The sequence below is a fragment of the Mus caroli genome, unplaced genomic scaffold (assembly GCF_978045245.1).
Source record: "Mus caroli unplaced genomic scaffold, Mus_caroli_1 scaffold_9, whole genome shotgun sequence".
Taxonomy (NCBI): domain Eukaryota; kingdom Metazoa; phylum Chordata; class Mammalia; order Rodentia; family Muridae; genus Mus; species Mus caroli.
This window is the reverse complement of record NW_028227264.1, coordinates 49262772-49274774: the sequence shown is the minus strand read 5'-3', so window position 1 is coordinate 49274774 and position 12003 is coordinate 49262772. Positions and strand designations below refer to the sequence as shown.

The following is a 12003-nucleotide window of genomic DNA, read 5'->3' as shown; positions in this document are numbered from 1 at the left end:
CATCTATAATGGGATCTGATGCCCTCTTCTGGTGTGTCTGAAACAGTGTATTCATATACATAAAGTAAATAAGTAATTTTTAAAATAATAACAACTTTGGTTGAAATTTTTTGAAAAGATTTGTTTCTTTAAGATCTCTGAGAACTTAAATATATCTAAGATGTGCCTATTTTGAAGTTGCTTTCTTCCATCAGAAACAATGTTGAGTATCCTCTGGTTGTCACATTTTTCCAATGTGCTCTTACATCAAAACGATTAATGGCAAATACCTGTTATTGTCAGTCTGCACCAATGGCTCCTTGAAAGTAGAAATAGTGGGGAGATAGAGGGATGAGTTAGTGGTTAAAAACACTGGCTGTTCTTCCTGAAGACCCAAGTTCAATTCCTAGCATCCACAGCAGCTCACAATTGCCTGTAACCTCAATTCCAGGAGTCTGACACTCTCACACAGGCATATGTGCAGGCAAAACACCACTGTACATAAAATAAAAATTAAAGTACTTTTTAAAAAAGAAAAAATACTAGAAAGCAAACACAGGTGGGGAGGGAGGGAGGGACTTGGGAGAGAAAGTGGACAATGTGGGGGAAGTAGTGGGGGAGGGGGGCAGAGGGGAACCTGATTGGTATTGGGTGAGGGAAAAGGACTGAAGCCCTGAGGGCTAGCAGAAAGAATGGAAACAGGCAACCTCAAGAAATAGGATGCTGGGAGGACCTGCCAGAATGCACCAGAGACCTAGGAGGTAAGGGACTCACAGGACTCACAGGGAGGGACTTTAGATGAAATGCCCAACAGTAGGGAGAGGGAACTTATAGAGCCAACCTTCAGCAGGAAGACAGGACATCAAGTGAGGGATGGGGTTGCCATCCCACAGTCACATCTCTGACCCATGATTGTTTCTGTTTGATAGAATTACAGGGATGAAAATGGAGAGAAGCCTCAGGAAAAGAATGTCCAGCAACAGGCCCAAAGTGGGATCCAGCTCAAGGGGAGGTTCCAAGGTCTGACACTATTACCAAGGCTATGGAGCGCTCACAAAAAGGGATCTAGGATGACTGCCCTCAGAAAGACACAACAAGCAGCTGAAAGAGTCAGATACAGATATTTGTACCCAACCAATGGACAGAAAAGCTGACCTCTATTGCTGAATTAGGGGAGGCTGAAAGAACCTGAAGAGAAGGGCGATCCTGTAGGAGGACCAGCAGTCTTAATTAATCTGGACCCCTAAGATCTTTCAAACACAGAACCAGCAAACAGATAGCATACACCAGCTGATATGAGACCCCCAACACACACATACAGTAGAGGACTTCCAGGTCTGTGTTCATTCAGAGATGATGTACCTAACCCTCAAGAGGTTGCAGGCCCCAGGGAGTTTAGAGGTCAGGCGGGGTTGGGGTGGGAGCATCCACATGGAGATAGGGTGGATGGGGAAGAAGTATGGGATGTGGATCAGTCGGAGGGCAGATGGGAGGGAATGGAATATGGAGTGTAAAAAAAGAATTACAAATAAAATTAAATTTTTTAAAAGTAGATATACTGTGTTACTAGGTATATACATATAAGGTAAAATTAGTTTACAGTCAACTGTGCTGCTTAAAAGGAGGCATACAGCCAAAATTCTAAGTACTGGTTTTATCCAAGTATTAATGCACAAATAGAGAAATCCTATCTTTAAAAGGGTGTGTGATTTTTGCTTTGTCTTTGTGCGTGACTTTACACATTACAAAACCTCATTGAAGAACATACAATTCTGAAAAAATAATAAAAAGGAATTTTCTACTTTCACTCTTATATTTTTAACTATATAATATGTTTAACTTTCAAATTAATTCCTCATCAGTTAAACATACACAAGAAGTCATCTCATGGGAGAGCATCTACTGTTAGAACGAACTGATAGAAATTTTAAAGATTAAGAGATGAGCATGAAGGAAAACAAAGAATGCAGTGAAGTTCAGAACATTCAACAAGAGGAGTGAGTGAGTGTGTGTGTGTGTCCACTTGTGTGTTGATTCGTATATAACAAAGAACAAACACCTTCATTTAGTATTTCCTAATTTAAATTCTTCTTTCATCTGCATGTCCAACCTTCACATCTATTTGAGGAAAGGACTACCCAGAGGATAATCCATTTCTAAAAGGAAGCAATAAAACTCCCTTTCCAAAGCACCAGATGGTAATATCAAAAGTTCCTCACAGAATCTCTAGAGAAAGCAGCAGGTCTCTTTGGTGGTGTCTTTGGTTATTTTCTGTCTCACAAGTAAAGTACTCAGCCATGCTGGAAGAAGTTGAGCACTGAAAAACATGTAGGCTTCACCCATCTCCCCCTTTTGTCTGAGTAAAGAAACCCCATCTTCTGTGAAAGGTTTCAAGCCATGTGACCTAAGTCTCTCCGTGGTAGAAGTCACTGCCTTCTCATCTTCATGAGCCAGACATTAAAATAATCTAGCAAATAGTAGCTTTTTAATGACCAAGTCAATGAAAAACATTTCTTCAAATAGTCTACAATTACAAATATTGACTAAAATAACAGCTCTAAAAAGAACAAAAATAATCATTTCAGTATCCTCCAGATTGGCATTTTTTTAATAATAAAAATTTTGTAAAGTGCCTCAGAAAACCCTTTAATTTCCTACTAGCCCAAGAATAATTTTCTGAGTTACCCCCAGTGAGATGCAAGAAGTCCAGCAGTCCACCTCCAGGAAGAAATGGAGGTCCTCCCATGGGTTATAGGAATAGAGAATCCTCAATCCTGTGCTATTTCCAGAGGCAAAAAGCTGTACACAGGCCTTGCCAAAACCTAGCTTCTGTTTATCACACAGTAGTCACAAAAATATTCTTTTCCCTCCAAAAAACATTTCTTTTAATTGTACCTTGCAGTATGTTAAAGCTACCCCTTTGTGTGTTACCATTTCACACTACCATGTAGAGAGACTTGTTTCCACCCTATCATCTGGAAGGTTCTATCTGTCCCATTTCTTCCATATGCAATCTTTGGGCAAATCTCATGCTGAATCCACTCCTTATTCTTCGTTTTAACCTCTTCTTTTAAGTTTTTTGTTGAGCCCTTATTTCCTATATTTTATTATGTTGGCTAAATTTTCCAAGTTAATCATTGTTGGGAGTTAGGGAAAGGAGGAAGTAGAATCAGTTGAAGTAGCAAAGAAATTTTGATGATAAAAACTAAACTCTCAAGAACACAGAAAACGGCAAAATCACTTGACACTTCCTCTTAACAGTTTTAATCAGTCAACCAGACGTGATTAGTTTGGTTTTATACCTCTTCCATGTCAAGATCAAACCAAGTCACAAAGGGAAAAAAAAGGTTGTAAAACATCCATGTACTTACCTGGGGATATGGGGATGTCCTAGATTTTGACTTGCTACTGGAGAGCCTTGACTTGCCCCCCTTCCTGTTGTCCGAGATAGTGGGAGTGGAACTGCTGGTATAGGAGAAAGTGGGCTTAGAGGCTGATATCTGGTCCAGGGAGAGCTGCAGCCCTTTGTATTCTGTGTCTCTGTGGGGGTGAGGAACAAAGTCTTTAGTCAGCTACCAATAAGGAATAGATTCATGTGTTCTCTCACCAGGAGAGATAGTACTCTCTATATACATAAAAAAAAAAAGAAAGAGAGAGAGAGAGAGAGAGCAAGGAAGGAAGGAAGGAAGGAAGGAAGGAAGAAAGAAAGAAAGAAAGAAAGAAAGAAAGAAAGAAAGAAAGAAAGAAAGAAAGAAAGAAAGAAAGAAAGAAAGAAAGAAAGAAAGAAAGAGTTAGTCATAGAACCGGTTTCCGCAAACAGCTGTATCATTCTAGGAAAAAACTCACTTTATTTAACAAATGTGTGTGAATGTGGTTGCCACCCATTTATTTTATTAAGTAGAAAATGAATCTCTCATTTAACTACTCAGATAAGTATTTTTAATTAAAAACCTAAGCAGTAAGTATAATGACTCAGAAAGCCCTTTGGCTTTCTAGCAGCCCAAGAGAAATCTGCTGAGTTACCCCAGTAAACCTCAAGTCCAGCAGCCCTACTCCTGAAAAAGATAGGTGTTAAGTGGTAAAGTGAGATTTTGTGCCCTGGATTGTGAGATATGAATCATTAAACCTGCACTAAAGGTTTTCATGTGAGTGAACCCAACAAGTAACTGGTGATAACAAATCATAAGCAACAATAACATTGTGATAAACATTCTAAATGTTCTTATAGGTAGCTAGCTTCAAAATCGCTAAAAGTCCCTTCTAACAGGCTAAATCGGCCTTCTCAGAGTTCATTTCATCACCAGGGTTTTTTTTTTTCATTCCTTCATTCATCTGATAAAAATTTACTGTGCTCCAGATAAACCAGACTATGTGCTAGGCAGAGACGTGAGAATGAATAGTCTACAATTCATTGTAGGTGAATGTGATAGCTATAGTGTGTACAACATTATAATCCTTTCAGGGGAAAAACGTACATACTGACTGCGGACTGATAGAAAGGGATCAAGGCACTTCATTATGAGGTCCACTCAGTCACGCCCACAAGCACAACCTCAAGGCCTTCCAGACACCATCAGATGTCACTTGAAACCTCTAATTTTGTTCATAGAATATCTACTTCCCACTAGTCCCTCAAAATAACTTTTTCAAATAGTCTTCTTTATCACCACTTGTGAGAGAAACTTCTTATGGATTCTAGAACTAACTGGAATGAGCCAAGGTAAGTGACTAATTGTGACTAATTGTTTTTACCTTCTAGAACACTAAACTTTTATTTGTTTATTTATTTATTCATTCATTTATTCATATATACATATGTATATATGTATACTTAATATATCCAATAATGTATCATGCATGTTCCATGGTGAAAAAATAATTTATTATCCTATGATTATTTTCTCTTTCTAGGAAACTAGCAAAATCAGGTAAATAGAAAAGTTTAATTAATTAGTTCAAAATTACTGTGAGAGATGATTCTTAAGTGTCCTTACTATGAAAAACATAAATTGTAAGTATGTGAGCTAGTGCATATACAAAGTATGCTTGATTTAGCCACTGCACAATGTATACATATATCAAGAACCCTGCCATGTGCACATGGAGTGACCCATGGTTCCAGCTGCATATGTAGCAGAGGATGGCCTTGTCAGATATTAATGGGAAGAGAGGCCCTTGGTCCTGTGAAGGCTCTATGCCCCAGTGTAGGGGAATGCCAGGACAGGGACTCAGGAATGGTTGGATGGGTGGGCGAACACCCTCATAGAAGCAGGGGAAAGGGAAATGGGATAGGGGGTTTTAGGAGGGGAAACCAGGAAAGGGAAACCTTTGAAATGTAAATAAAGAAAATATCTAATAAAAATATAATAAAAGAAATTTAAAAACAAATACAAATAAAAACTAACCCTGCCATGTGCTATAAATACATGTAATTTACTTATCAACTCAATAAGGCTAAAATCATATTTCAGGCCAGGAGTCTTTCCAGTGAGTAAGAACAGAAACCAGCTAAACCAGTTTCACTGGGCAGTGCAATAACACATATCAGCAAGCTACAATAGAAAATCATCAGACACAGTCAGCATCTTCAGCTAAAAGTTACACATCTGTGGAGCCAAATAATATTGGATTGAGAATATTTCTAATTGCATCTGTCCTGAAGCACATACAGGCTTTCTCCAGATTGTTCCGTAGACAATAAGGTACAACTGTTTACACAGCATTTATATTATTTTAGGAATTTTAAGTACCTAGAAAATATTAAGGCATACAGGGGATTGTATATAAATTATTTACAAATATTCCATTTGATATAGAGGACTTCATATACTTTGGTTTCTATGGAAAAATCCTGGAACCAGTACTTTTTGAAATCTGACAATGACTATTCAAATCATTCAATGAGAGTAAAAATATTCTACAAGAGCAACAAAGATTCAAACAGAAGTCAAACACCTTGTCTTCCCCATCACTGTCAGTATTTCTCTAATCACCTCCTTCTGAAGACAGTGTAGACCATGGGAATTCCTCAGGCAGAAATGTAATGTAGTCCACAATACATCTCCTGATTTGTTTTTCTTCTAATATATTGAGATTTTTCCTTCTTCAGCCCTCACTTTATCTGAACAACAGTCCCTAAATTAAACTTTGGATTTGGGGGCTTGCTCTTTCCCACAACATCTTACATCCCATCTGTTCCTATGAAGGTCTCTTCCTGTCTTCTGAGATCATATAGTTTATACTTACTGAGTGGGGGCTCTGTTCTACAGGGTTTGTAGAGTTCAATGAACAGAAGGCCTCTATCTCTCAGGAAGGAGGCACCAGGGCTGCTCCTGAGGGAAGTACAGAGGAGACCAGAAAACAATTTCCTGCTCTAACATTAGTTTTCAAATGATTATGATTCCCCCCAGTAAACACTAAAGTTCTGGAAGACATAAGTAAAGATATATTTTGTTACAATATGAAAGCAAATGCCCAGTATATTACATAACTGGAAGAGAAAGACAAAGACACAACTTTTAAAAGACTTTTCCCCCACTCAATGAGTACTAATAACTTAAAACCAGCAGATTTTTCTCAGTGCGGAAAAAAAAAAAAACTGATGGTTTATGGACTGTGTGACCTGCCTTCCTTTACAAAACAGTAAGCCAAGCACACTGGACTCTGACAGGAGGTAGGGCTTCCACTCTTGTCCACTCTATCCAATGCACTTCTGTTCACCAGATACAGAAAATACATTCAGTCCCTGCCTTGTATCACATGCATAAACAGCAAAAAGTACTCACCATTGCAAATATGGCCTATTTCAATTCAGGATATATATGAAGGGAATAAATAAGATTCATTTTTCTTTTCTACTCATAAATTCCAGAATGCACAAATCTGCACTATCAAATTATACAAGGTCTTTCTGAAAAAGGAACTCGCCCAAACTCATTCTATCCTATCAGCATCAACCTGATATTCAAATCAGACAAAGGCACAGCAATTAAACACACACACACACACAAACCCTATATACCACTGTCCCTGATGAATATAAACCTATAACTCTTCAATGAAATACCAGCAGCACCAAGCTAAGAGCATAAGAGAAAGATCAAACCTGGGGGTGAGCAAGACAGTGTGGCAGGTGAAGATGCCAGCTACAAAAACCTAATGACCTGAACTTAACCCCAGAGCCCACATAAAGATGGAAGTGGGGAACTAACCCCAAAAAGTTGTCTGGTCTCTGTACATGTGCTTTGGCATATGTTCTTTCACACAATGATAATAAATATAATAAGAAAAAATTAAGCCAAGCCTGGTAGCATACATCTTTAATCCCACCACTCAAGAGGTAGAAGCAGGTGGATCTCTGTGAATTCAAAGCCAGTCTCACCTACATAGGGAAATCCAGGAGAGCCATGGCTACATAAAAATGAGACTACATCTCAAAAACACAAAAAGTTAAAAAAAAAATTACACACCATGAACTATTCTAAGAGTGCATAGATAGTTTAGTATACACAAACCAATAAATGTAATGCATCTCAACAAAATAATAAAAGACAAAAGCCTGAATAGAAGCAGAAAAAGGATTTAAAGAAATTAAACCCCATTTCATCTATAAACTTTCAACTAATCAGGTATAGAAGAAATATTTCTCAACTTAATAATATAACAAACACATACTCAAACTTACTTCTGGGAGAAAGCTGAAGATATTTTCCCTAAGATCAAAAATGAAAGGAAGAGAGAAAGAGAGAGAGAGAGAGAGAGAGAGAGAGAGAGAGAGAGAGAGAGAAGGAAGGAAGGAAGGAAGGAAGGAAGGAAGGAAGGAAGGAAGGAAGGAAGGAAGGAAGGAAGGAAGGAAGGAACAAAGAAAAACAGGGTCTCTATTGCTGTAATGGAACACCAAAAGCAACTTGTGGAGTAAAAGATTTATCTCACTAACAGTTCTACATCATAGTCTACTATCAAAGGAATGCATGTCAGGAATTCAAGGCAAGAACTAACACAGAAGCCATGAAGTAACACCACTTACAGGCTCGCCGCTCAAGACTTTCTTAGCCTGCTTTCTTACACAACCCGTGACCACCCGCCTAGGGATGGCACTGACCACAGTGGGCTGTGCACTCTCACATCAATCATTAATCAGGAAAACGCCCCACATGTTTGCCTACAGGCCAATCTTAGAGAGGCATCACCTCAGTTTAGGTTCCCTCTTCTCAAACGGCCCTAGCTTGTGTCTAGCTGACATAAAAGAAAAAAAAAGACAGATATCCACCTCTATTACTCTTATTTAACATAGTATTGAAAATTTCAGCCATAACAAGAAAACAAGGAAAGGAAAGAAAGGGCATATGAGTAAAGAGAAGAAAAATCAAATTTTCCCAGTTTGCAGACCACAGAAAACATGGAGACCTCATAGGAAGATTGATAGGACTGGTAAGTATATTTAGTAAAGTTATATGATTCATAATCAGTTTAAATGAGAAATTTACAGCCTAGGAGCATGTGTTTGAACAACTGGTCCTCCAGTGATGATATTGTTTTGGGGACTGTTGAACCTTTTGGACTGGAGTCTAACTAGGAATACTAGGTCTCTGGATATAGGCCTTGAAAATGATCCCTAAATTCTAATTCTGGCATGAGTTTTCTATATCCTTATTCAAGGAGCCACTTCTTTATAATCCTACCTCTAGGGACAGAGACACTCCTGCCACTATAACTTCCCTAGCATGGTGAACTGTTTTCCCTTTACCATAAAGCCAAATGCACTTCCCTCCCTTAAGTTACCTTCATTGGATTTGGGAAGGAAGGAAGGAAGGAAGGAAGGAAGGAAGGAAGGAAGGAAGGAAGGAAGGAAGGAAGGAAGGAAGGAAGGAAGGAGGGAAGGAGGGAGGGAGGGAGGGAGGGAGGGAGGGAGGGAGGGAGGGAGGGAAGGAAGGAAGGAAGGAAGGAAGGAAGGAAGGAAGGAAGGAAGGAAGGAAGGAAGGAAGGAAGGAAGGAAGAAAGAAAGAAAGAAAGAAAGAAAGAAAGAAAGAAAGAAAGAAAGAAAGAAAGAAAGAAAGAAAGAAAGAAAGAAAGAAAGAAAGAAAGAAAGAAAGAAAGAAAGAGAGAAAGAGAGAGAGAAAGAGAGAGAGAGAAAGAAAAAGAAAGAGAGAGAAGAGAGAGAGAGAGAGAAAAGGAAAAAGAAAAAGAGACCAAAATGTGGATGCTTCAGTCCTTCTTAGAAGAGGGAATAAAATACTCAAAGGATGACATACAGAGACAAAGTGCCATACTGCCCCACCTGGGAATCCATCCCATATACAGACACCAAACCCAAACACTATTGCAGATGCCAAGAAGTGCTTGCTGATAGGAACCTGATATAGCTGTCTCCTGAGAGGCTCTGCCAGATCCTGACCAATACAGATGCGGATGCTTGCAGTCAACCATTGAACTGAACACATGGTCCCCAAAGTAGGAGTTATAGAAAGGACTGAAGGAGCTGAAGAGGTTTGCAACCCATAGGAAGAACAACAGTATCAACCAACCAGATCTCCAGAGCTTGCAGGAACTAAACCAAAGAGTACACATGGAGGGACCCACGGCTCTAGCCACCTATGTAGCAGAGGATGGCCTTGTCAGACATCAATGGGAAGAGAGGCCCTTGGTCCTGGGAAGGCTGGATGCCCCAGTGTAGGGGAATGCCAGGGTGGGGAAGCAGGAGTGGATGGATGGGTGGGTAGGAGAGCATCCTCATAGAAGCAGGAAGAGGGGGGATGGGATGGGGGTTTCCAGAGGGGGGACCAGGAAAGGGAATAACATTTGAAATGTAAATAAATAAAATATCCAATAAAAAAAGAAAAAACAGAAAGGAAGGGAAGGGAAGGGAAGGGAAGGGAAGGGAAGGGAAGGGAAGGGAAGGGAAGGGAAGGGAAGGGAAGGGAAGGGAAGATCAAGCTGGGTGTGGTAGTTTGTGCCAGTAAGTAAGGAGAGAGAGAGAGAGAGAGAGAGAGAGAGAGAGAGAGAGAGAGAGATTTTATACACAAATAGTTAACTAACTTTCTGAGAAAGAAATAAAATAAAGTAACCCTATCTACAAGAGATATTTGTAAGTAAAATACTTAAAAATAAACTTAGCCGTGCAAGTGAAAGTCCTCTGTAATAAACATTACAAAGCAATGAACAAACAAATTGAAGAAGATACAAACACTTAAAAGAATTCCTGATGTTCAGGTAATTTTGTTATAATGTCCATGCTATCCAAAATAATTTAGAGATTTTGTGAAATACCACAAAAAAATTAGTCAGCTGGGAGTATAATCAAGGATAAATTACTTGATCTCTGAGGTTACAAGTTTGCCAACAAGCACACAGGAAAAGAACTCCACTATCACTATCTATCATTAAGATCAGAAAAAGACTCACTCCAGTCAGAATCATAAGAAGCAAAACAAAACAAACAAACAAAAATGGAATATGCTACTAGGAGTGCAAGAAATGTGAACCTTTGCACCACCACACTGTTGCTGAGAGTGCAAACTAGTGAACACTATGATAGATCCTCAGAAAACTAAAGATAGGGCTACACTACAATACAGCTATCACACTCCTGAATAAAAGGCTGAAAGGAAACCAGAATATCAAAATAGGTACCTGAATCCCTATGCTTATTGCATCACTAGTCTCAATGGCCACTACTAAAGTCTATATACAGATGAGTGGCTAAAGAGAATATCAAAGATGAATACACCACACACACACACACGCACATGCATCCCCCCTCATGCACATGCACCCACATAAACACACACACATATGAACACACACATCTTTTTGCCATAATAAAGAATGAAATCTTGTAATTTGAAGCAACATGGATGGAACTGGGAGACATTTTGTTAAGTGAAAACTCCAAATGGTAAGGCCAGGGATGTACCTTAGTGGGTAGAGTTCTTGTCTATTAGGTCCTGGTTGGATCCCTAATACCACATAAACTAACCACAGTGGCACATGCCTATAATCTCTCACTTGAAAGATGAGAGGCAGGAGAATCAGAAGTTTAACATCATCCTCCGGTACAAGTTAAGTTTGAGGCCAGCCTAGACTGTACAAGAGACTTTAAAAAAAAAAAAAGTTCAGGCAGAGAAAGACAAAAACCACATGTTCTCTCCTACACATGTAAGTTCTCAAAGTAGAACAAAATACAACTATCACTTGAATCTAGGAAGGTGTGGGAGTGGGGACGAGAAGTTGAAACTTTGATATTACATAACTTCTAGTGTTTGGTAGCATAGGAGGTAACTATTGTTCATATCCTATTATATATTTATGATGACCTAAAAAGAGAGAGAGATCAAAAGCTCTGAATATATAAAGAAAAAAGAAAAAGAGAAGTTTCATCACATTGCACATGCCATATATGTGTTGAAATATCAGGATGTACCCCATAAATGTGAATAATTATTATATATTCATGGGAAATTTAAAATGTTTGAAGTCTTTCTAAAAGTTTTTGTATAGCTTTGTTTGTTTGTTTGTTTGTTTGTTTGTTTGTTTTGAGACAAGGTCTTGCTATGTAACTCTGGTTGTCCTGGAACTCCCTCTGTTGATGAAGCGAGTCTCAAATTCACAGAGATTACCTAAACTCATGCAGCACCACACTCAGCTTGCATAGCTTTTGATAATAGAAATACTACAAATTAGATAACTCTATGTAACATTTAAATTCAATATATAGTTTAAAATTGTGCACATTAATATAACTGTCAAATATAAGAATTAAAAATTACATATGCTTGACGATTTAATTGAAAGTATTTTTCTGATCCTCAACAGAAATATATAAATAAACAAACAAACAAACAAACAAACTCCAGGGGATCAAGGGATGCCGCAGCAGTTGAAATCCAGAGGATCCAGGTGTGGTTCCCAGCTCTGACAGGTTAGCTCACAATTCTGTTTCAGGGGATGTGATGCCCTCTTCTGGCTTCTGAAGATACAAGGCATGCATATGGTATACAGATGTACATGAAGCAAAACCTCTCACAC

At 38.8% G+C, this 12003-nt stretch overlaps 1 protein-coding gene across 2 annotated transcripts in view; it reads right to left on the bottom strand.

Moving 5' to 3' along the window:
* Nucleotides 1–12003, bottom strand: part of Sim1 (SIM bHLH transcription factor 1) — an 86878-nt gene that overhangs the window by 37620 nt on the left and 37255 nt on the right. For both annotated transcript variants that reach the window (XM_021174968.3, XM_029482923.2), the window contains one exon: nucleotides 3351–3519. In XM_021174968.3, coding sequence (XP_021030627.1) covers nucleotides 3351–3519 — 169 coding nt within the window. The remainder of the gene's footprint in view (nucleotides 1–3350; nucleotides 3520–12003) is intronic.